Source organism: Pristis pectinata, chromosome 5, assembly GCF_009764475.1.
Source record: "Pristis pectinata isolate sPriPec2 chromosome 5, sPriPec2.1.pri, whole genome shotgun sequence".
NCBI lineage: Eukaryota > Metazoa > Chordata > Chondrichthyes > Rhinopristiformes > Pristidae > Pristis > Pristis pectinata.
Window position 1 is genome coordinate 115,802,701 of NC_067409.1, and position 26,380 is coordinate 115,829,080.

A 26,380-nucleotide genomic window follows, 5' to 3' on the forward strand; every position below is an offset into this window, starting at 1 on the left:
CAGTGGAAATACTTTCTATGTAATCTGGTCAAAACTCAGGTTGACTCAATGAAAAAAATATACCTTCTCATCAGCTTTGAAATGCTTAAGTGCTGGTGCGAGGAAAGTGGTATGAAGTGGTCATTAGATCTGCACTGTTAACTACAACCCCCCTCCCCCCACCCCCCTGTATGCTGTACCCGACCTGCTGAGTCTCTGCAGTGTTTTGCTATTTCAGATTTCCAGGATCCTCAGTATTTTACTGTTTGGTTGCTGACTGGGTAAGACTGCAATTCTAGTGTGTGCAGGCTGCGGGTGTTTACCAACTGAAACTAGTTTAATCCACTAACCTCGAGAGATCACCAACATCAAAACTACAGCAATGGTATAAAAAAACATTTTTTTAAAATAATAGCTAAAGTAATGCCTCTAATTGTTTTGTTTGCTTCAGTGTCAGTGCTTGGCATTTGGGCTTTAACTGTGGGCAGAACCAGCAACCAACTCATTTACATGATTACTTGATTTCCAAGAGCAATTTGCTAAAAAAGATTGCAGATTATCTAAGAAAAATCATGAAGAAATTTGACATTTAATGCTAATAATTTCACCATTATATATTTTTCTGTGTCTGAGTAGTTATGCTTCCATGTAGGTCAGCTGGCATTACCTTGTTCTGGCAGTGTGATTGGATTACCTTTTATAGTAACTTGAAAACAGTGGGTGTCCGACATGATCTCAATATAACATGCTGCAGGTAGGATAATAATAGCTTCTTGACATGCTGAACTATTTATGTTTAAAGACTGTAAGGTTCAGTTCCTGACTCCATCTGTTTATCCTTTAGCTATGAAGCCAGGTTTTTAATATGTCAAGAAATAATCTGAATCGCAACAGGAACGATGTTAATACGTCCTTGAACTCAAATCGTCTTGTGTCACAAAAGAGTCCAAGGTACAAAAGCCACACAATAGGGGAACTGCATGTGATATTCTGTTACTGCCCTTGCAGTTATATTACACGTGTATGTTACCAGAAAATTCTATTATATTAGAAACCCACATTTGGTATGTGTTTGCTATACACATTTGATCTAGTTACATTAAAAATAATCCCATCATAACTGTATCAACAGTAGATAAGATTTCTTTATTTGTCATATGTACATTGAAACACACAGTGAAATGCATCTTTTGCGTAGAGTAGTTCGGGGGGCAGCCCGCAAGTGTCGTCACACTTTCGCGCCAACATAGCATGACCACAACTTCCTAACCTGTCTGTCTTTGGAATGTGGGAGGAAACCGGAGCACCCGGAGGAAACCCACACAGTCACGGGGAGAACGTACAAACTCCTTACAGACAGTGGCGGGAATTGAACCCGGATCACTGGTGCTGTGATAGCGTTATGCCACCTGCTACACTACCATATCCATGCATATCATTTCCAGCCTATCAAATAAATTGGTTGTATATTTGCTTTTCAATTGTTAGTCCCATCAACCTTTCTTCTAAAACATTCCCTCAAGAATTTTCTACTCAAATGTTAGCTCTTGCCTAATCTGCTGCTGCCTCTTTTTCTCATCTTTGCTGCCATTCCTGCACAAGTTTCAGCCTTTGGTGTTCTCCAGTGGCTTCCCTGCCATTCCCTTCTCCTTCTCGTTGGATCAGGGCTCCATGAACTAGGTTTGCCCCATCTGTACAATGACCCCAGACATTTTAATATTCTTTCAGGATTCTGTGTTTGTTAGTGTTTTGGTATTAGCATAGAAATAGCAGAAGGGTAGTACATGGGGAAGTGGGGCCTGTTAAGGACAACAATGGGACCTATCGTATGGATGCTGAGCACAATGTTACGACACTAAGTGAGTGCTTTGCATCTATCTTCACCAGGGAAGAGGGTGTTTTCAGAGTATTGATGAAGGAGCAGGTAGTTGAGACGGTGTATATACATGGAACATAGAACAGTTCAGCACAGGAACAGGCCCTTCAACCCATCATGTCTGTGCCAACCACGATGCCAAATTAAACTAAGCCTATCTGCCTGCAGATGATCCATATCCCTCCATTCCCTCCTGCCTATCTAAATGCCTCTTAAAACACTACCATCGTGTCTGCTTCCAACACCACCCCGGCAGCGATTTCCAGGTACCCACCACTCTCTGTGTAAACAAAAAAACTTAGCCCACACATCTCCTTTAAACTTTCCTCCTCTCACCTTAAAGCTATGCCCTCTCGCATTTGACATTTCTACCCTGGGATAAAGATTATGACTATCTACCCTATACCTTTCATAATTTTATAAACCTTTATCAAGTCTCTCCTTGCCCTACGCTTAAGAGAAAACATTCCAAGTTTGTCCAACCTCTATACTCTCTAATCCAGGCAACACTTTGGTGAACCTCTTCTGCACCCTCTCCAAAGTCTCCACACCATTCCTATAAAGGAGCAACCAGAACTGCACACAATACTCCAAATGCAGCCTAACCATCATTTTGTACAGCTGCAACATGACTTCCTGATTCTTGTGTTCCATGTCCCAACCAATGAAGGCAAGTACATCTTCTTTACCATCCTATCTACTTGTGTTGCCACTTTCAGAGAGCTACGGACTTGGACCCCAAGACCCCTCTGTACATCAGAGCTCCTAAGATTCCTGCCATTTACTGTGTACTTTCTGATTACCTTTGATCTTCCGAAGTGCAACCCCTCACACTTGCCTGGATTAAACTCCATCTGCCATTTCTTCTCCCATATCTGCAACTAATCTATATCCCGCTGGATCCTTTGACAACCACCTTCACTATCCACAGCTCTATAATTCTTTGTGTCATCTGAAGACTTACTAATCAGCCCATCTACAGTTTCGTCCAAGTCATTTGCATATATCACAGACGAGGTCCTAGCACTAATCCCTGCAGATTTCCACTGTTCACAGAACTCTGGTCAGAATAACACCCCTCCACCGCTACCCTCTGACGTCTATGTTAAAAATTGATAGCTATGAGGTTTTAGAAAATTTGGTTGAATTTAAAGTAGGTCAGTCCCCAGGACCGACTGGAATGCTTCCTATAAATTTAATGAGATAGTGAATAGAGTTAGAGATGGACATCCTGAACAATTTTTATGAAGAGCTGAACAAGGTTATTCAGCACAGTTGAAGCACAAAGCTAAAAAGGGACATTAATAGCATGGATCCAAAGTTGGCTGAGCAAGAGGCCACCGGTAGTCACAGTAAATTGTTGTTTTGCCCACTGAGAGAAGAGAAATAGTGGCATTCCCGGGCTTGGCAACAAGCCCTTTTGTTTTTTTGATCAGTGTTAATGACCCGGATTCCAGGGGGCAAAGCACCATTTTTAAACAAAACCAGGTGGGACTGTAAATTGTGAAGGGAATATTGCAGAAGGATTTAAACAAGGTGGTGAAATCAGCAAACACATGGGAGAGGAAGGTGACACTAAGGTGATGAATTTTGGTAGGAAGAATGAGAAGAGGCAATATAGAATCAAGGATGTTGTAAAAGGGGTGCAGGAGCAGATGGACCTGGGCGTCTGTATGCATAAATCATCCAAAGTGGCAGGTTGAGAAGGTGGTTAACAAGTCGTGCACGAGTATAGGCTTTATCAACAGAGGCACAGAGTATAAGAGCAGGGAATTCATAGTGAACATTTGTAAATCACTGCTGAGCTCTTGTTTAATTCTGGCTGCTGCGTTTCAGGATAATGTGAAGGCATCGGCAAGGGTCCAGAGGGGAATGGTTCCTGGGATGAAGGACTACAGTTACAAGGATAGATTGCAGAAGCTGGAACTGTTCTCTTTGGAGAAGTGAAGACTGAGTGGAGATTAGACAGAAGTATATAAAATGATGGGTCTAGGCAGAGTGGGGAGTGGGAGGCCATTCTCTTTGGTGGCGGGGGTGAGGATTGGAGGCTTAAAACAAAAGGGAAGTGAATTAATGGTGATATAGGACAACGTGTTTTTACGTAGCTTGTGGTTGGAATCTGGAATGCACTGCCTGCAGATGTAGTGGAGGCAGATTCCACTGTGGCCTTCAGAAAGGAAGTTAATAAATGTGATGTGGTGAGGAAATTTGCAAGGCTCTGGAAAACAGGCTGGAGGACTGAACTGGTGAGTGTCTCTGTAGAGCACCTGTGCAAGCTCAGTGGACTAAGTAACTGTATCCCTCCATGCGTCCATGACTCCATTCTGAGGGCTTTCAGCTTCTACCTTAATCTTGTGTATATTCATTCTGTGCATCTTGTGAAATGTTGGAAATGGTGCTTTTTATCTTCTTTCCTGTCAGTGTGAATTCTGAGTGGCTGCTCAGTGTACCTGTTGGCACTATGTTGCTGGGCCGTGAAGGTCTCCCAGAACTCGTGCTTGATAGGGTAGAGGTGAATTCTGTGCCGCGGGGATGAATCGATCTCCTGGGGGAAGCATCAATGTGCCATTGTTTCACCACTGACAGCAACATCCAAGCCAAGGTGTTATTTGACTCGCAGTTGGCAGGGCCACAAGCAGTCACTTGCCTCATCCATGTACGTCAGTCACTGAGAAACCCGTGCATTTTTCCGCTCTGTATCGTATCAGTCTATGAACAAGAAGCAATTCTGCTGTTGCAAGTAAACATACCATAAAATCACACTACCAGTAAACATTATTAGCTAGAATAACACATGGCATTGTAGCTTAAAGGTCAGGTCAAGTCGAATTTATTATCAATGTGCACAAGTTAGTGAGGTACAGGTACGTTGAAAAACTTGCTTGCAGCAGCATCACAGGAATGTAGGTACAGACAACACAAAAAAAAACATAAATTATACAAGACAGTGAAGAGAAAAGAAAGACTGTGCAAAGCACGACACGAGTGCAAAAATACCACAATCAGAGACAAATCCATAGTGCGAGAGGTTTGAATAATCTTGCAAAGTAGAGGTGATTATAATTATGTACTAGATTAAATTTGAACTCTTTAACACATTATTCTGTATGGAAAACAAATCTTTGAATTTAAAGCTTCTTACACAAAACAACACACTTCAATATATTGACTTTAGTTTATAATTTAACTTACTTTCCTAGGGTATCTTTTTCTTTAGCAAATCTGTTTTCATTAAATAGAGCACTCAAGATTAATGTGGTGGAATTCAATAAAATGTTTCTTAATGGTTGGATTCTTTGCATGCATTAAAATCCAATTAATCTGAAATTCCTAGCAAAGTATTGTAAATTGAAAATGAATCATTCAAAGCAGAAATATTGTATAACTACATCTATAAATAATCTGTTCATCTTTCTGTGTTACATACCATAGTACATCATTTATTTTCTTCATAGAAAATGCACAGAAGGTGACACATCATATCTGGGAGGAGTTCTTAAAAAAGCTAACCAATTAGTTCTACTGCTCTGCTCTATCTCCAAGGTCAGGCAGGGCTTCCTTTTCCAGCATTTATCTCATTTTGAAAGCTGTTATTGAACTGGATTAGAACACACTTTCAGACAGTGTTTTTCAGATCATAACAAGAAGACTGTGAGAATAAATATTTCCACATTTTAGGCTGTTTTGGCAAGTATTTTAATTTTTTTTCTCCTGGTTACAAACTGTACCACGATTGAAGCAGCTTTATACGATTTACCCTGTCAAAACTCTTAAAGATTTTGAACATCTCTTAACCTTCTCTGCTTAAAGGTCAAACAACTAAGTTTCTCCCATCTTTTCCTGCCTTAAAAAAGGTGTTTATAAATGTTTAGCATAAATTCCTTATTCTTGTACCACATTTATAGCTTGTTCCTATTTAAAATTGTTTCATTTTGTTTATTACGTAAATCAGGAATGAATCACTCTCTACAATACACTTTACGGTGGATAAGCGGGTGGCAAAATCCTCAGTAGGTCAAACAGTGACTGTGGGGAGAGGGAGAAGGTTGATGTTTTACATCAATGATCTATCATCAGTTCTGATGAGAGGTCATCGATCTGAAAGGTGAATGTCTGGAAACACTGCCTGACCTGCTGACTATATCTTGGATAATACTTGAGATTGTGGGTTTAATTATGGTCAGAGTTTATCACAAACATGCTTGTTTAGAAGATGACTGTATTTTGTGAGGAGCTTTGTGTTTTAGCCAGGAAGTCAGGTTGCTTTGTGTGGTTTTCCTTTTCCTGTTTTATTTCTGTTTGTGTGTTGATCAATGTGAAGGTTTTCTGGGTTGTTTTGGTGATTAATTATTGATTGTGCAATAACCAAATTTCAATTCCTAAAGAATAGATTTCCCCTTTTTACAGGACGGAAAACTAACAATAGATGAAGATGATTTAAGGCAACAGACTGCTTGATTGCTCCCCATAAAAGATTCAAAAGTTGAAGATGCTGGTAATGTGACTGGTTCACCTGTAAAAGGAGGCTGTGGTTGGCGAAGATGTTTGGAAGTCTATTCAAAAGAAATGCATCCCAGAAACTAAGTGCTCTGTTGCTGATTTTTGGGTTTATTTGGGGTTTGGTGCTGCTTCGTTACACCTTCCAGCAACCAAAGCATCAAAACAGTGCAGAACTGCGTGAACAAATTTTGGAACTGAGTAAAAGATATGTTCGAGCTCTAGCAGAAGAAAATCAGAATACGATAGATGGTCCGCATGGTGCTTCAATGGCAGGATATGGTAAGAGTGCAGAGCCTTTGCTTTTGTCATATGCATGTATTAGGATCTACTTTTCACAGGTTTTCTTTTGGGAAGAAGAAAATTGTGCTGAGAGTGTCCTTTTAAATGAATCAAACAAAGTTATAAGCTAACTTATTGGACAAATTGTACTTTTTTGTGGGCACTATATTGAGCATTAAAAAAAAGCAGCAAGTGAAAAGTTTCACTCTGCATGTCCCTACATAAATTGAAGTAGAGATACAACTGATGCTTAAATTGTTACGCAGAAAAAAATGATAAGAAAATAGGATAAGATGTCTTTATTAGTCACATGTACATCGAAACACAGTGAAATGCATCTTTTCTGGGGACAGCCCGCAAGTGTCGCCACTCTTCCGGCGCCAACGTAGCATGCCCACAACTTCCTAACCTGTACGTCTTTGGAATGTGGGAGGAAACCGGAGCACCCGGAGGAAACCCATGCAGACACGGGGAGAACGTACAAACTCCTTACAGACAGGGTCACTGGTGCTGTAATAGTGTTACCACTAACCGCAATTTTATAAAATATTTCCCTTTACTGTCATAGATTTGAGCTCGAGGGTACAGGAAGTAGCCCTGAAGTAAAAATGATTTGAAGTTCCTGACTCTCATAAGCACAAAGTAAAAGTTATAGAATTCTATCTTGCAGAACTATATTTTACCTTATGGGTTTAGATTTTTCAGTGTGAAGAGTTCTGATTCAGATTTCTGTTGGAATTTTCTAATAGTTTAGCATATTGCTCAGAATGATACTGCACAGAAAGAAACTACTCATTCAATAATACACGTCTCACGCTCTTTGAGTGTCCAGTGACCCACATTTCCCTGTGGCCTCAGTATTGTTTCCATTTCAAGTGTATTCATTTTCAAAAATTACTATTAAATCTGATTCCATCGTCCCGTAGTTCTATAATTCAATCTGCTCTCCAAAGTAAATTGATCATTTATCGGTAATGCTCATTTAGCTTCCATGATTTTTAAAAAATGTTTCCCATATTTTTACTCTAAAGCAACCTTGAACAAGTTCCAACTTTGTTACTTAGTTGGCATCATCCTTGACATAAAACTAGCATTTCCAGGTCTGAAATGTCTTAATGGATTTAAGGAGAAGGTGTGGTAGGGATTTTTTTTCATATAAGACAATGACAGAGGAAAGTTGTCATTCACAGTTTTTTTTCAAGTTACAAAGACCAACTGTTTCTACTGGCAGGAGCACTGATAACTAGAGGGCACAGATTAAAGACAATTAACCAAAAAAAGTAAATGACAAGGAGCTTTGTTTTGAACTTGGAAATAAAGAAAACTGTAAAAAAAAAGCCTAGTGGAAGATTAAAAAGAAAACTGAAATAAGCAAAATACAAAGGAACATTTGTAGGGCTTTGGGGAGAGGACGGGGGGGGGGGGGTGGCGGGGTTGGGGTAATGGGATTGACTGGTAGTTCTGAGAGAGCAGGTACACCATACAGCTGCCTCCTTTGTTGTGTGTCTTTGAATACAACCCCAAGATTTAACATCTTGTGTCATTTTGCCTTTCCACAACTCTCAGCAATTTGAAGTGGGTAACATGCATTACGAAGGGCTCGTAAAGTGGTAAACCTGGTCATATCATACACGCCCTAGTCTGACTTGAAGGATTATTGTCTAGAGTACTGTGATGTTTAACAGTGCACTGAACAAATCGTAGTGCAGGACTCCTTTGGGTGTTGAATCTTAAATTGTACTCTGATTCATGGAGTGGGTTTGAACTCCTAATCCTTTGATTTAAACAGCAGCCCCACCAGCAAAATCAAATTGTCTGAAATTCTGTTTTAGGAAACAGCTTTCTGCACGTGGACAGTTTGCTGGTTGGGAAGGAGAGGTCGAGAGCTGGATTATCTGTTCATTTCTAGTGCTTTGATTCCTCCCTTAATTTCTGACTCCAATCTCACTTCCCTACTAAGTCACAATTAATTAGCATTATTTATCTGGAGTGGCTCAATTTTATTTTTGGAATGGTTTGCCGTAAGTATGTTATGGTTAAAGGAAGCCAAAAGCTGGCCCTTGCCAGAGGAGATGTGATGCAAACGTCAAACACTCATGCCTCAACTGAGTTGGAGCTGTGGATTTCATTGACACTTTCTAACCTGTGAAAACGCATGCTTTTTTTTAGGTGAAACAAGATACTCACCCTGCCGAAAGCAAGTGTTTTTTTTAACCAGAGTGGTTGGTGGGGTGAACATTAGTTAGAAATGGGAACAATCTATGTGCCAAGTTAGCTGATCTCTGCCAGTATTAGAGGTTGGCCTCACATTGTTGTCCAAATGATGGAGAGGCTGAAGTGACATCTGCTGAAAGGTGCAGACTTTGAGAGTGCAGGATTGTGCTGGCTGTCCAACAGCTGGTTGCCCAGATTTCTATCAGGATCCGAGACTGGTGTAGGTCAGGAACCTAAATGAAGCATGAGTGTTTTAATTAGGTGTTTTACTTGTACTCTTCAACAGGTTATCGTTTACTCTTCAACAGGTTATCATTTACCTACTTATTACATCACAGAAGGAGGCCTTCGGCCCATCAGTCCCATTCCTCCTTAATTCCCTGAAACATATTCTCTCTCTCATGCCCACCAAATCTCTGTTAATTATTTTGCTATTTACAGTGGCATGCAAAAGTTTGGGGACCCCTGGTCAAAATTTCTGTTACTGTGAATAGCTAAGCGAGTAAAAGATGACCTGATTTCCAAAAGGCATAAAGATGACACATTTCTTTAATATTTTAAGCAAGATTACTTTTTTTATTTCCATCTTTTACAGTTTCAAAATAACAAAAAAGGAAAAGGGCCCGAAGCAAAAGTTTTGGGCGCCCTGCATGGTCAGTACTTAGTAACACCCCCTTTGGCAAGTATCACAGCTTGTAAACGCTTTCTGTAGCCAGTTTAAGAGTCTTTCAATTCTTGTTTGAGGGATTTTCGCCCATTCTTCTTTGCAAAAGGCTTCCAGTTCTGTGAGATTCTTGGGCCGTCTTGCATGCACTGCTCTTTTGAGGTCTGTCCACAGATTTTCAATGATGTTTAGGTCAGGGGACTGTGAGCTAGTCCATTGTGGATTTTGAGGTGTGTTTAGGATCGTTATCCTGTTGTAGAAGCCATCCTCTTTTCATCTTCAGCTTTTTTTAAAGACGGTGTGATGTTTGCTTCCAGAATTTGCTGGTATTTAATTGAATTCATTCTTCCCTCTACCAGTGAAATGTTCCCCGTGCCGCTGGCTGCAACACAAGCCCAAAGCATGATCGATCCACCCCCGTGCTTAACAGTTGGAGAGGTGTTCTTTTCAAGAAATTCTGCACCCTTTTTTCTCCAAACATACCTTTGCTCATTGCAGCCAAAAAGTTCTATTTTAACTTCATCAGTCCACAGGACTTGTTTCCAAAATGCATCAGGCTTGTTTAGATGTTCCTTTGCAAACTTCTGATGCTGAATTTTGTGGTGAGGATGCAGGAAAGGTTTTCTTCTGATGACTCTTCCATGAAGGTCATATTTGTGCAGGTGCCGCTGCACAGTAGAACAGTGCACCGCCACGCCAGAGTCTGCTAAATCTTCCTGAAGGTCTTTTGCAGTCAAATGGGGGTTTTGATTTGCCTTTCTAGCAATCCTAGGAGCAGTTCTCTCAAAGTTTTCTTGGTCTTCCAGACCTCAACTTGACCTCTACCGTTCCTGTTAACTGCCATTTCTTAATTACATTATGAACTGAGGAAACGGCTACCTGAAAATGCTTTGCTATCTTCTTATAGCCTTCTCCTGCTTTGTGGACATGGTTTATTTTAATTTTCAGAGTGCTAGGCAGCTGCTTAGAGGAGCCCATGGTTGCTGATTGTTGGGACAAGGTTTGAGGAGTCAGAGTATTTATAAAGCTTTGAAATTTGCATCACCTGGCCTTTCCTAACAATGACTGTGAACAAGCCATAGCCCTAACAAGCTAATGAAGGTCTGAGACCATGGTAAAAGTTATCTGAGAGCTCAAGTCTCTGGGGGTGCCCAAACTTTTGCATGGTGCTCCTTTCCTTTTTTCACTCTAAAATTGTACAAAACAAAAATAATACACTAATCTTGCTTAAAATGTTGAAAAGAATGTTTCATCTTTAACTTTATGACTTTTGGAGATCAGTTCTTCTACTCACTTAACTATTCACTGTAACAGAAATTTTGACCAGGGGTGCCCAAACTTTTGCATGCCACTGTATGTATACTAACAGACAATTCACATTTGTCAGTTAACCTCCCCAGAATGTATTTGAGTAGTGGCAGGAAATTGAACCACCCAGAGGAAACACACACTGTCACAGGGAGGACACACAAGCTCCATACTGAGAGCATCAGAGATCAGGATTGAATCCAGATCCTTGATCTGTGAAGCAGCAGTGCTAACTGCTATACCAGTATTTCATCCTTTAAAGTCAGTCACTGTAGTTTAGTAAAGGCTGTAGTGAGCTTAGTTTAGAATTCCTGGTTCAAAAGTATACCATCTGAAAAGTTGTTAATCATTGACCAAATGCTACTGGGGACCTAACGTACCTTGTCTGAAGGAAATAATAGCTGTAAAATGTGGAGGCTTGTTTACAAAAGAATGCTTGCAAATGTAGTTTTGTATTCTGCTACTGTTTCCCTTTGACCTAAATTAATTGTAAGCAAATCATCAGCCCAGAAGAGGTGTCTGATGATGGGGTGAGATCTGTTTTTTCTATACTCTATAAATGGAAAGTTATCTTTTGATCACCATATTCTGTTTTCACATATTAAGTGAAACATCACAAGAAGCAGTGGCCACATATTCTGGGAAGAGGAAATGGTCCCCAACATCAGTTAATTTCTTTAAATTTGTCCGTTGAATACTAAGCATTCAGAATCCTCGGTGTTCAAGTGTCTGAGCTCTGCATCACCTAATTTCCACCTAAGGAGCTTAAGTGGGCAGGCACGGTGGTGTAGCGGTTAGTGTAGCTATTACAGCGTCAGCGACCTGGGTTCAATTCCCGCTGCTGTATGTAGGGAGCTTGTACGTTCTCCCTGTGTCTGCGTGGGTTTCCTCTGGGTGCTCCAGTTTCCTCCCACATTCTAAAGATGTACGGGTTAGGAAGTTGTGGGCATGCTATGTTGGCGCCGGAAGCGTGGTGACACTTGCAGGCTGCAGAGCACTCTATGCATTTCACTGTGTGTTTCGATGTACATGTGACAAGTAAAGAAATCTTATCTTGTATCTTAAGTGCACATTACCAGATCCAAAGTTTAGAAGCTCATAGATAGGGACAGAAGACTACAGGAGGTTAATCAGCTAAACCTAAGAATTGGCTACCATTCACTCTATTGCAATACTAAAGATTGCTGCATTGCTTTTGTGATCTTGTGCCTGTCAGTACAGGTAGATATAAAAGAATATTCAAAGCCTCTCCGAGTGTCTTGGCTAACACTTCTGTTTTTTTGTGAGATCTTGCTTTGTGCGTTGGCATATGTTTTTCCCACACTGCAGTACTGACAACATTTCAATAGCAACTGAAATCCTAAAGGTGACAGAAAAGTACAAGATCATTTTTCAGTTTTGTGAGGGCTGTAATTTAGCAGATTTTTTTTGGAAAATAAGGTGAGGTTAGTGTTTTTAGTGATAAATGGTGAATTGGAGCTAGGCTCTGTATGCATGAAATACTTTGAACGTAATTACCTAAGGAAATAAGCAGGACTAGGCCATTCAGCGCCTTGTGTTGAAGCTCATGGCTGATCTATTACCTCTGCACTAACCCCATATTTCTTTTTCTAAGAATCTTATCCACCTTTGTCTTGAATATACTCCATTTCAGAGCCTCCACAACTGTATTGGATAATGAATTCCAATGAGAAACCATCCTGTGTGGGGGGAAGGTTTTTCCTTTTGAGACTCTGGCCCCGGCACCCCAGCCAGGGAAGCACTGTAAGAATTTTGTGCTTTTTACTGAAATCATCCCTTGTCCTGATAAACCTCAGGATGTACACACAGGCCTGCTCTACTTAATCTTGGGTCATGCAAAAAACTTGCCACCCCAGGAATCAATCTGGAAACAAAGACATTTGAGCAGACATGTCCATTTAAACTTCATGGCAGAAGTCTTTCTTACCCATGTCTCTGGGAAACAAAGTTAGATTTTGGAGACCTTTGTCAATTTTTTTGTACTGTCTGATAAATTGGCTCCTTGTCTGGTTGGAAACTGCAGTTTTGCTCTTTCGTTAATTGTTGAAGGACAAAATGTATCAATTCTGGCGAAACAGGATTAACTCTACAACGTTTACAGAATATTTTGGTTAAAGTATTCACGGATTTCCCAACACTTTGCGTGTCTGTACATTGAGGATCATGTAGTTGTTGACATTCGATGAGCATTGTATTTGGGTTTCCCTGGGCAGGTGGACAAGGGAACCTACCTTGATAAAGCACCTGATTACAATCATTAACAAGTAACTCCAGTGCATGTTTGTTGACACTGAATGAAGATCAGTTCTGCTCCGACGAGAGAGATCCTAACTTCCAACTCCCTGACATTCAGTCACATTCTAATAAGCCAGTCCCACACCATCAACGTGGAGGGTGGAGCAGTGTCACCATTGATCAAGACCATAACTGGACCAGCCATTTGAATCTGAGTCTGGGTATTCTGTAGGAAGTAGCTCACCTCTGATCACTTGAGAGTCTCCTCCCTGTCGCCAGTAATGCACAGGAACAATATGCCGAATTCTTCACAATCCCTGGTAAGTCATTGAGCACTTGAAAGGTTTGAAGTACATAGAAATATCAGAACCTCCAAGCTCCTTTCTAACTTTCACAGCAAGCAGACTTGGATAAATACTGGGTCATTCATTAGCCTTATAACAGAGGGATAGAAGCTGTCCTTGAGCCTGGTGGTATGTACTTTAAGACTTCTGTATCTTCTGCCCGATGGGGGGAAGGGTGGGGGGAGAGAAGCGAGAATGTCCCGGGTGGGTGGGTGGGGTCTTTGATTATGTTAAGTGATACACCAAGAGCTGGGAAGTGGAATCAACCTCGTGTGTTTTTGACCAGAACATAGACAGCGAGCTGAATGGTGGCATTTTGTGCTGCATGTTTCAGTGATTCTATCCCCAGTAAGTCTCGCACTCTGCGCTTGTTTTTTGGAGTAAGGATTCCCTGCAGAGCCTCTGCTTGAACATGGAAATCAGTAGAGACATACCCACAATCTACACCAACTTCGCAAGCTACCATGAATGTACCAAAAAAGACGCCAGATTCATCGTTCAAGTTCCACTAACTTTTAGAGAGTTGCACATTGCCCGTGAGCCCTTTCCCTGTTACAGAACAGTAGTGCAGAGGAAAGGGCCATGCCGCCCACAATGTTTGTGCTGACCACGATTCAATCCAAACTAATCCCATCTGTCTGCACACAGTCTGTATCCCTCCATTCCCGGCCTTTTTATCTGTCAGTTTAAATGCCTCTCAAATATTACTATTGTATTTGCTTCCACTATTTCTCTTTGCAGTGCATTCCAGGCACCTAACTTTCCCTGCGTGTAAAAAAAAAACAACTTGCCCCATAAATCTCCTTTAAAGTTTTCTCATCTCACCCTCTCCACTCTGGGGAAAGTGACTCTACCTCCCCTATCTATACCTCCCATAATTTTACGTACTTCTATCAGATTGCCCCTCAGTCTCTGACACTCCAGAGAAAGGAATCCAAGTTTGTCAAACCTCCCTTTATAGCTAATACTCTCTATTCCTGGTGAACATCTTCTGAACCCTCTCCAAAACCTCCACATCCTTCCCACAATGGGGTGACCAGAACTGCACACAATACTCCAGATGTGGCCACATCAAAGTGTTATACAGCTGCAATATGAGTTCCTAACTTTTATACTCAACACCCAGGTTGATGAAAGTAAGTATGCCTTATGCCTTCTTTATATGGACTTGCTCCCCTATTTTGGTTTAATGTGCCAAGAAAAGGACACCACTGAAGTTAATCTCTAGATCACAGTTTTCCAGGAGTGTCTCAGGTTCTACATTGCCTGAAAGGAATTATTCCACTGCCTACAGCGCACTACTCTGCAATCCAAGCTCTAAAACAGGCTACTTGCAGAGCATAATACCAGTAGATCTCATAGGAGTGTTCCTGCCACCTAAATATAAACTACTGATAGGTCAGCCATCGTTGGCTGAGTCTGCTAGGAATTTTACTGAAATATACAAGGTTTTGATGGGCTTCACAAGGTGGGTGTGCGGAGGATGTTACCCCTTGGGAATTGTAGAACTAGGGGGCATAGTTTCAGAATAAGGGGACACATATCTCAGACAGATGCAAGGAGGAAGTACTTCTCTGAATCATTGGAACGTTCTACCCTAGGAAGTTGTGGCAGCTGAATATGATTGAAATATTCAAGGTAAAAACAGAGATTTGTTGGTACGTGTGGGAGTCGGGGTGCAGAGCAATGACAGATCTGTTGGTACCTGTGGGAGTCGGGGTGCAGAGCAATGACAGATCTGTTGGTACCTGTGGGAGTCGGGGTGCAGAGCAACGACAGATCTGTTGGTACGTGTGGGAGTCGGGGTGCAGAGCAACGACAGATCTGTTGGTACGTGTGGGAGTCGGGGAGAACAGTAACGACAGATTTGTTGGTACATGTGGGAATCGGCGTTATGGAGGACAGGAAAATGGAGCTGAGGCCAAGCTCACAGCTATGATTTTGTTCAGCAGGGTCAGGAGCCATTCTGCTGCCTCCTCACTCTATTTCTTAGGTTCTTATAAGGACTCTACACCAGACCAATTTTCTGCTACCTTTGGGGTTTTGACATGGCCCTTTGCATGTTCTCGGGTGTGCCCCACCACCCCACAGCTCTTTCCTTGTCCACCCACCATTATCACCACAATTTTGCAGTTCTTGCATCAGGATAAAGCAAAATTCTGTATCTGGCTATTCTGTAACCCACTTGCACTCATTTGATAATTTGAATTTGTTGTAAGAGCAATTTAAATATAACTATAATTTTAGAAATTTGCCAACAACCATTGCAAATAAAAGAATCCAGTTGACTACTCCCAACAAGTTTACTGCATGGAGGTACAGCAGGAATTCACTGCACTACATCTGAGCACAATAGCCTTGTCTTTAATTTCTTTATTCCTTTGGTAAAAGCGACACAAGGCATTTTAAAGACTTTGTTTAAGGCCATTTTTTATGCCATATATTATCCCGTTGTTTGGATGGATGGGAATTGACTGAATAAGATATTAAATGTTTCAAGTTTTTTTGTTTCCTCAGCTGATCTGAAAAGGACAATCGCTGTACTGCTTGATGATATATTACAACGCTTGCGGAAGCTGGAAAACAAAGTGGACGACATGATTTCAAGCAGCTTGACAAATAACACCAACAGTACCAACAACAATTCCATGTCTGCAGGCGCCAGTAAACAAATGAATGAGCAAGGTAGTATTAGATAGCAAGTCTGCAAGGGGATAAGAAAATGGAATCCTGTTTTCAGTTCCCTTCCTGCGTTGGTGATCTTCATATCCTGTAGAGCCCTTTGGAAGGTTTCATTGACGTTTTTGTCTAGTTGAAATACAGAAAGTATTTGGTGCTCTATACAGTCTCAATTAGTTTTGGGATTGGTGTGCAGTGTTTCATCTTAAATTAACCAAGAAGGTAATGCAATGTAATACTGAGACTGGGTTATGTGAATGGAAACCCTTGGACATCTGACCCCAGGCCACTGCAGATTCTAGTTGACTGGATTTTAAGCGTGGTTCTTTGTAGGAAAAAGAAATCCGCTACATGGAAGAGGATTGAAGTCTTTTGGCAGTAGGGGTAGACACTCGTATCTCTATAAATATACCTATGAATATGTACTTAAAATTGTAATATCTTCACTGTTTACTCCAGAAAGTACTGTTACTGTTTAAAATCCATTTTTAGTGCACTGAGCATAGCATGTTAACACAGCACAATCGCTGTAAATTACTGAATGATGGGTCAGTGATGGTATGTTTCAGGATACCACAGTCTTAGGATAGCATAGAAGTGTAAAGGGGGTAAATGATTAGACTTTTAAAATAGCTCCACCATTTATCTATACCACCTCTCCCCAAATTGTATTTGCACTGCCAACTTCAAAGCTGCAAAGATATTGTAACTTGTAGTGAATGTAATGTACAATTTAGGACCATTGCAGATATTTTCTAATAGATATCCATAGAAAGAAAGGGAACCTGATGATTCATTAAATCATGGACAAATAGTTTTCTTGTGCTTCAACTGTGTTAGAGGAGGTGGGAGCTGTGGGAAGGTACCTAGGTTATTATCATTCTTTCTGTACCTCTTAGCACCTGCACAAATCTTCTGTCTACTTCATCTAGTTTTGGTTCCTTTTTTATGCTTGTCTGTAAATGCTATCCAAATTCACCTTGTACATGTGTATGTCTGGTTCATAAGGTTATTAGTGAAAACAGACTTCATTGTGCACTCTCCCTGGTGTAATTAAAGCTGCAGTACATAATAGCAAAACATGATTTGACTTTATCATCAGATGGATAGTGAATATTTATATTAAATCCAACAAAAATGGTTAAAGAAAGCTTGCGGGAATTGCATTTATTTTGAACGTGGAAAAATCTGTAAATAGATTTCAGTGTAATTTATTTGTCCAAAGCTGTGCACTGCACAAAAAAATTGCACAGGTGACTAACTTAAAATGTTTCCTATACAGTACTGCAGATTTAAGGGTAATATGCTTAATGTTATTCTATGCTTTATGGATCTGTTGTACTGCTAAGCAATAAACCCTAATGTTGGGGGCTTGGGCGTTGCAAATGCTTTGTGACTTTTTGCTTTTTCTTGAGTGTTCCTTTATTCATGCTGCCGATTTATTTTGCAAAGCAGTGAAAAAATGTACAAAATGAATTGCACAGCATTGTATCCCTTATGCAGTTTTATACTGTGTGCACATATCAAATACCTTTCTCTCAGGCTGGTTACAGCACCATCCTTTTGCCTCCCATATTTGGGCCTTAACCCTTCTCTCTCATAGTGTGAGGAGGGTCCTCCAACAAGAAATTTTGAACAGTTTTAATCCAGAGCTTGGTGGAACTTAAGCAAGTGGCACAAAACTCACAAATTGACAGTATTACCTGGGAAGGGAATTAGAATGGGTGGAAAAGAAATCAAGACTTTGTAGAGAGGGGATACCCTCCCAAGATGAGGCACAATGATACCAGAGAGTGAAGGGTCAATAATTCTAAATCTTACCTAGAAATGCATCACATTGACATTCAGTGCCAAGGTGCAAGTATTACTCTCCAGGACGCTTCTCACTGATCTTCAGCACAAAAATTTACCAGTGACTTTTTTGAAACTTAAAAACAGTACATTTCTAACATAATTGCTGTTGCTATTTTAAATTGATTTGCAGGCAAGGGTGTTACACTTTAAAACTACTTACACTACTGACTAAACTGAATCTTCTGTTTCTGTGAGGGAGTTAATTGAGAACCTTTAACATGTGGTTTTCCTGGAGAAGGAATCAACATAGTGTTCTCAATTGTTGCTCATGATTTTTTTTCGGAGTGTCACCATCTCAAAAGATTCAAGCGTGGTCAGAATTTAGAAGCAAATATAATTTAGTGGACTAGGTGAATGTGGGAATTGAAGTTGAATTTAAAGACTGCTTTTAATTCCAAATGGCAACTTTGCACCATACTTCTATTTTCTTATTCCTGATTATAATTTCCTATATCCCTGTAATGATATTTTGCAATAAATAGAAACATTAAACATCAATGAAATATGAACAAAATAGAAAAACATCTTAAATCTATTTTGTCATTAAAACAAAATTATACTGCATCAAGCAGACAATTGTGTTTAATCCATTTTTTCCAGATTAAACTTTTGCAATGAGTCATTTAATTCTGAGTTTATTCTGAAGTATCGAATTTATGGGTGACGTGCCTGTCCAAAGTTCCAGCCTGTTCAATACAGATCAAGTGATATTTGCAACATAAGAACCACCCATTTTCTGTTCTCCATATTAATTAAATAATTTGACTCCTAATTTAAATTGTAAATAGCTTTGGTTTAATTCAATCTTGGGACATGGTCATTACCAGCAAGGCCAACATTCATTACCCCTGCCTGAGAAGGCATGGGACTTCTTGAACTACTGCAGTCTCTGTGGTGGACACATTTCTATTGCTGCTACAATTTGCACCTTTTACTAACTGCTGTTCTTTTTAATTAGCAGAGATCACTATGCTAACTTTGTGCAATGTTTGTTGCTTTTCACTTAATAAAAATATTTGTGCCACTGCTGGGTTAACCAGTATTTCTTGCTATTTGCACAGCGGTAATATCATCTCCTAGGCTGGTTAAGTGCTCATTTGAATAATAAAATCGAGCTATGAATTATTTTTTGAGAATTCAAAAATATCAAATTATAATTCACCTTGTTGGCTTTTTTTTAAGTATTAAGCAAAATGAACTGCTGCAAACCTTAATCATTATCATGTGACATTGTTTCTGTGTTTGGAAATATCATTAATAAAGTTCACTTACAAAGGCTTGTGGTGCTAGATTTCACTTTTCTGATTTGTCTAGTTCCTTCATCCATTGGTTTGTTCTCTGGGCTGGGACTCTTTTCTGCTTTTTAATGCATTTTTCTTGGCTTCTTTCCTTTGCTGCCTGGTGCCAACAAAGATGCTTTCTCATTTCAGGGCTGATTTCAGTGAAAGGTATTGGTTTATTATTGTCACTTGTACCAAGGTACAGTGAAAAACTTGCGGTCCTGGACAGAGCAATTGCCGTACTAAGCCATGATACATCCTGATGCTTGTTGGTCAATTCAAAAGAAGATTTTGAGAGCCTCTGCAATAAAAATGCACAGACCACATAATAGGGTGCACAATGTCCCAGTCATTGCCCATTTGCTTTCTAGGAGATTATTCTCACTTCTATATTTAACGTAGATCACCATTTGAAACAGAGAGTTATGGGAAGAGGTTAGAAACATTTTGAATTATTCTCACAAACGGCAGGCAAGGACAGGATCCACTATGTGGTTTGAAGAAGCTAACAGAAAGTAGACTCATTAAATCAGCCCCGATGAGGTTTGATTTATTAAAAAATGGTTTTACCAAGGTAAGCATAAGTAAATTTTACTTTTGATACAAACATTCCATATTTTTTATACAGACTAATGTAAAGTTCTGAATTAAAAGCAGACTTTAAAAATACTGTTGGTACTCCTTTATGTAGGGTAATGACTTTCTCCAAGAAACCAGTTAATTGGGACTATTTGTATTGAAAACCTTGGATCATGGTACTTGTACTATAATTAAGTACAGATCAACATAATATTTGCACTGCATAATTATTTGTTTATAATAGAGCAAATTTGTAGGAAGGAAGAGAGAATAGTTTAATATTTCATCAGCGAGCTCATTTTTTTGTAATTATGCTTTAGGTGTTGACGTGGGCTAATTTGCTTAAAGTATGTTCTATTTTACTTTGACAATTTAGGTATTAATTAGTAGTCAGTATAGGTGGTCAGCAGCTGGGCAAGCTGAACTGCCAAATAAAAAGAAAATGCCGGAAAGTCAGCAGACCATGAGGCATCTGTGGATAGAAAACACAACTAATGTTTCAGGTCAATAATCTTTCATTAGAATTTTTCATAAGGTTGAAATGCCTAATAATTCACTAACGACTTGTATGGACAGTCCTTGCAAGAAGCAGCCATGAGTGAATTACAGAAATTAACATTTGCAATGAAATATAAATAGGTTCTACACATCATCTGCATGTTGTTAAATATTGCACTTCTTGTTACACAAAGCAACAAGCTCTGCCTTTATTTCTACAAATAAAACGAGGTTTGATCACATCGTGGTAGTTGCACACCAACCTTGCTTTACAGCATGAAAATACTGAAGAGTTCACCCAACCAGTGAAAATTCATTTGACTGTGCACATTAAGTAGTGTCAATTTTCAGAGCAATGTGCTGATCAAAACACTGTTTCCTGAAAAACTTCCCAAAGTGCTGTTTATTGTCTAAATGTAGGTTTGTGAAATTGTGCATGTGGGAGGTTCATTATGTTATAAAATATCTTCATAGAATCCCTGTTCTAGTATAAGTAGTTCTCAACATGTCTCACTCTAGGAAAGTTCCACACAAAAAGCCTCTTAATTTCAGGCTGAAACCATCAGCAGCTGTTACACTGATGTTAGAAGATATTATTAAAGATATTATAGCAAGACAGTATGAAAAATCCAACATAATCAGGCAAAGTCAATGTGGTTTTGTGCAAGGAATATCATTTACTGATGATTTGGTGGTGATGTTGAAAGTGAAGAAGTTTATCGTAGATCACAGGGGGATCTTGATCAGTTGGGGAAGGGGGCCGAGGAGTGGAAAAGGGATTTCAATACGGATAAGTGTGAGGTGATGCATTTTGGAAAGTCAAACCAGCATAGGACTTATATTATGAATGGTAGGGCATCAAGGAGTGTAATGGAACAGAGGGACCTAGGAGTACAAGTGCATAGTTCATTGAAAGCGGTGTCACAGGTAGACGGAGGTGAAAAAGGCGTTTAGCACGCTGGCCTTCGTCAGTCAGGGCACTGGACATTATGTTGCTGTTGTATAAGTCATTGGTGAGGCTGCACTTGGAGCACTGTGGACAGTTTCGGTCACCCTGTCATAGGAAAGGCGTGGCTAAACTGGAAAGAGAGCAGGGAAGATTTACGAGGGTGTTGCCAGGACCTAAGGGCCTGAGTTATAGGGAGAGGCTGGCCAGGCTGGGTCTTTATTCCTTGGAGAATGAGGGGCGACCTTATAGAAATGTTTAAAATTATGAGAGGCATAGATAAGGTGGACGGTAACAGTCTTTTCCCCAGGGTAGGGGAGTCCAAAACTAGGGGGTATAGATTTAGGGGGATAGAGGGAAGATTTGAAATGGTCCTGAGGGGCAACTTTTTCACGCAGAGGGTGGTGAGTATATGGAACGAGCTGCCAGAGGAAGTGGGTGAGGCAGGTACAACAGTGTCATTTAAGAAGCACTTGGATAGGTACATGGAGGGATATGGGCCAAACGCAGGACATTAGGACTAGCTGGGTGGGCACCGTGGTCGGCATGGATTGGTTGGGCTGAAGGGCCTGTATCCGATAGAGCCGTATTGCTCTGTGACTCTACTGGATCTTTTTTGAAGAAATAACATTTGCAGAATAAAAGGGATAAAATGGTGGATGTAGACTCCCAGAAGAAACTTAATAAGGTGCTAAATCATAGGTTATTGCAGAAAACAAAAGCTCATAGTGGAGGAGGTAACACATTAACGTGGATAGAATGTTGGTTGGCTAACAGGAAACTGCATAAGTGGGTCTTTTTCTGTTTGGCTAGATGTTGCAAGTGGTATGCTACAGGGCATCAACTATAAATAAAGGGTAATGGCACCAAATGTATAGTTGCCAAATTTGCCAATAACACATCAATAACTAGGAAAGAAAGTGATAAAGAGGACAAGGGGGGTGGCTACAAAAGAATACAGATAGGTTACTTGAGTGGACAAAGATCTGGGAAATTAAGTATAATGTGGGAAATGGGAAATTGTCCATTTTTATAGGAAAAATTAAAAAGAAACTTACTATCTAAGTGGTGAGAATTTGTAGAGCTCTGCGATGCAGAGTGATTTGAGTGTCCTTGTGCACATGAGACCAGTATGCAGAAAAATCAAATAATTAAGAAAGCTAATAATGTAATTTATTGCTAGGGAAATTGAATACGGAAATAAGGAGGTCATGCCTATTACATGGGGCATAGGTGAGACCACACCTGGAGGACTGTATGCAGTATTGGTTTCCTTATCTAAGGAGGGATGCAAATGTGTTGAAAGACTTACTAGACTAATAGGACAACCTACTCATTCCAAATATCGGTCTAGTAAATCTTCCAACACATTTGCATCCCTCCTTAAATAAGGCGACCAATGCTGTATACAGTCCTCCAGGTGTGGTCTCACCTATGCCCTATGTAATAGGCATAACATGAGAAAAGGTTGGACAATGAAAGCTCATGTCTGCTAGAGTTTAGAAAAGTGAGAGATTTGATTGAAATACAAGATCCTGAGGTGCTTTAACAAGGTGTATGTGGAGAAGGTGTTTCCCTTTATGGGAAAATCTAGAACTGGTGGTTACTTTTGGAAAATAAGAGGTTGCCCAGTTAAGACAGAAATGAGGCCTATTGTTTTCTCTCAAAATGCTGGGAGTCTTTGGAATGCTCTTCCTCAATGTGTGATGGAATTGGAGTGTTTGAACATTTTAAGGAAGTGGTAAGGAGTTTCATGATGAACAGGATGGTAAACAGTAGATGGGCACGTGGAGTTGAGGTTACAGTCGGATCAACCATGACGTTATTAAATAGTTGAACAGGCTCCAGGGGCTGAATGGTCCACTCTGCTCTGAATTCACATGTTCAACAAATGGTGCGACATCCAAAGTTCCTTGTACATGCTATTTTAAATATTTCTGTATCTGAAAGCTGGCATTATTAATAACAGTTGGGATAATTAACTGCCTATTATTTTTACACAAGTTTGAGGTGAATGGAAGTAGTCACAAAAGTTGATGTTTTATTTTCCATGTATAATTACCTTTTTTAAAAAAGAGAACAGCATTTTAAGTGATCCAAGTACTTCAACTTTGAGACAATATAAGATGGCATATACCCTAATATTACTTTTACCAGTGATGGAAGTTTTTATTTTCTCTTATTATGCATTGGCCAAAGCAAAACTTTATAATATATAATTTTATTTACATGTGAACTAATACTGTTCAAACCACTGAAATTCAAAATAATATGTTAGCTGCTAGCTTGTGTTACAATGTACATAATCTAATACAACCACATTTATTCCAAAATGTTATTCAAGTTTTTGTTTATAATTACCCAGTCAAGCATATCTGAATATATTCATGCAGTTTGGATGCAACCTAATTTTTGCCATCTTGGGTACATTAGTGATGCATTCCAAGTTAATAATTATGAATTATAGTTGAGTTCATTCTCTGTGCTGGTTTAGTGCATTTATCCAGAGAACAGCAGGCAAGGACTGATTCAGTCCAATTCTGATGCGTTTAGCTGGGGAACAGAGCAGTAATCAAAATAAATCAGAAATCTCAGTAAAGTTTCAAGGCCGGTGTAGCAGAGGGTGTCCACTCAGTGCAAGATATTTCACCCAAGAGTCAACACCTTTAGTAAATAAGTTATATTTTTACCACAAATTTCAATGTAGCGAGATTAAATGGGCCATGTATAGGCATTAACTCATTTGGATGTAAAGTATATTTTATTATTAAGATTTCAATATTTTTAGTCATGTTACGGGGAAAACAGATGATTAGGTTTACACTTTTCCTCCTGTGGAGGAAGTTACCAGCAGGGAATAGAGCTGAAGTTACCAGGTAGCTGGATGCATAAACATCAAAAATATAAAGTGATAAAGAGTGAAGACAAACAATTCATTTCAACTTCCTGTTGAATAATTCATGTTGTTAACTTAATCAACCTTATTGTCATTGCAGAGTTTTCAGCTTTGTGTGGTTTAACATCAATAGATGGTTTTCCACATTGTGAAGCCAAAGTTAAGGTGAGAAAATGAAGCAATTATCTTTTCCTCTTCACGGGTGGTTAGGTAATGCAAAGTGAGTTTACTCTGTCTGTTGTTGTCCTGTGGAAGTTTAAACTCAGTTCAAGAGGGAGCGATTTGTTGGGTGCTTAAAAATGAACTCCTTTAGTTCCCTTCCTGGCTGAATAATCTGTCAGTGCTTGCTGTTTATGCTCATATTAAGAATGGCCAATTAAGCAAAATACTGGAAACCATCAAGTCCCTAGATAGCCAAGAGTGTAAGGATGAATGAGAAAATAGGTGAGTAAATATAATTTAACAAATAAATTTCTGAGACTGGTGACCTGTGAGCTTGATGTGCTTCTGGTCAACCCACCACCAAAATATAAAGGCAGTGTGTGAAGGAAACGAGGCACCATGTCCATCGTCTGGCCTTGAAGAATTTGTGAGGAATAATGAAGAAAATGTATGTATTAAGGATGCTAATTGTTTTTTTAAAGAAGTAGGTTTGCCCTTGCAGTTCAATGGCATGTATGAAGAAGCCACAACTAGTTATGTTTCTGTAACATACTACTTAAACAAAAGTGAAATGACCACCTCCACTTGCACTATGCCTTATATAGGGCCATTCTTGTCTTAGAATATGGCAAATAGTGTTTAACAGTTCGGAATCTGACTGAATCAGGAGTCAGAGTAATTAGCAGAGATTGCTAAAGGTACAAAGAGCTAGGACGTGTCAGCTTTTTAAGAATAGAATAGAGAATAGCAGAGGTTTGGGGCAGAGATTACAAGGAGCAAGAGAGTTTTGGAGGCAGTTAGAATATGAGGGATCAAGCAACTCTAGTCTGTTACCAAAAAAACAAACTGCTGGAGGAGTTTGTCAAGCAGCATCTGTGGGGGAAGGGGAGGAGGAATTGTCAATATTTCAGGTTGAGACCCAGCATCAGGACTCCCTTCAGCAGTTTGTTTTCGCTCCGTATTCCAGCATCTGCAGTCTTTTGTGTCTCTGTTCCGTTACCACCAGTTAACGTTATTTACATTGCAATTGATGAGGCTCCTGCAAGAGGCAGGCAAGGACCTACCTGGTACTCATTGCCCAATATCATCAACTGTACCATAAACTTATTCCTATTACAGCGCCAGTGACCCAGGTTCAATTCCAGCCACTGTCTGTCAGGAGTTTGTATGTTCTCCCCGTGTCTGTGTGGGTTTCCTCCGGGTGCTCCAGTTTCCTCCCACATTCCAAAGACATATGGGTTAGGAAGTTGTGGGCATGCTATGTTGGTGCTAGAAGCGTGGTGACTCTTGCGGGCTGCCCCCAGAACACTCTACGCAATGACACATTTCACTGTGTGTTCCAATGTACATGCAACTAATATAGATATCTTATCTTATATTATCTTATTTCTTTACTGCATAGGAGAAGGCCATTCAGCTAATTAAATCTCTACTGGGTCTCAGAGAACCCCCATTCCTGCACTGATTGTTCCCTGTAACCTAGACTTCCTGTATTCCCATCAACTCCACCTCCCCACTCTCACTCTACCACTCATCTACATATTAGCAGCAATTCACAGTAGCCAAGTTACCTACAAACCAGCACATATTTGGAATGTTGGAGGAAACTAGAGCACCCGGAGGAAACCCATACGATCCAGGGAGAATGTGTGACTGGAGGCCAGTATCGAACAAGGCTGCTGACCCTGAGACTGCCCACAGGGTGTAGGTATTGTTGGCAAGGCCAACCTTCATTCTCCAATCCTTGTTGTCCTGAAGAGGCAGTGATGTCTGCTAAACCACTGGTGAAGGTAGTCCCATGGATGTTGTAAGCAGAGGTTTCCATAATTTTAGTACGGCAGAGATAATGCAGTCCCATGTTAGTAAGACGCACAATTTAGAAGAGAATTTTCAGGTAATGGTTTTCCAAGGCACCACCTGGCTGCTAGACTCCATGTGCTTTGTGTGTGTTATCAAAGAAACCTTGTAAGTTGTTGGAGGGCTGCTCACAGATGATAAGTATTGAATATAAGATAAGATATCTTTATCAGTCACATGTACATCAAAACACACGGTGAAATATATCT

At 40.0% G+C, this 26,380-nt stretch overlaps 1 protein-coding gene across 7 annotated transcripts in view; it reads left to right on the top strand.

The window, feature by feature from the left end:
• Positions 1–26,380, top strand: part of LOC127571046 (alpha-1,6-mannosylglycoprotein 6-beta-N-acetylglucosaminyltransferase A-like) — a 110,499-nt gene that overhangs the window by 13,981 nt on the left and 70,138 nt on the right. For 5 of the 7 annotated variants that reach the window (XM_052017079.1, XM_052017078.1, XM_052017077.1 and 2 more), the window contains exons 1-5: positions 638–733; positions 824–930; positions 6,263–6,634; positions 15,938–16,105; positions 24,253–24,317. In XM_052017079.1, the coding sequence (XP_051873039.1) occupies positions 6,397–6,634; positions 15,938–16,105; positions 24,253–24,317 (471 nt within the window). In that variant the 5' untranslated portion in view covers positions 638–733; positions 824–930; positions 6,263–6,396. Of the gene's footprint in view, positions 1–630; positions 734–823; positions 931–6,262; positions 6,635–15,937; positions 16,106–24,252; positions 24,318–26,380 lie in introns of those variants that run through there. The other 2 variants (XM_052017076.1, XM_052017075.1) reach the window with 2 other exon arrangements.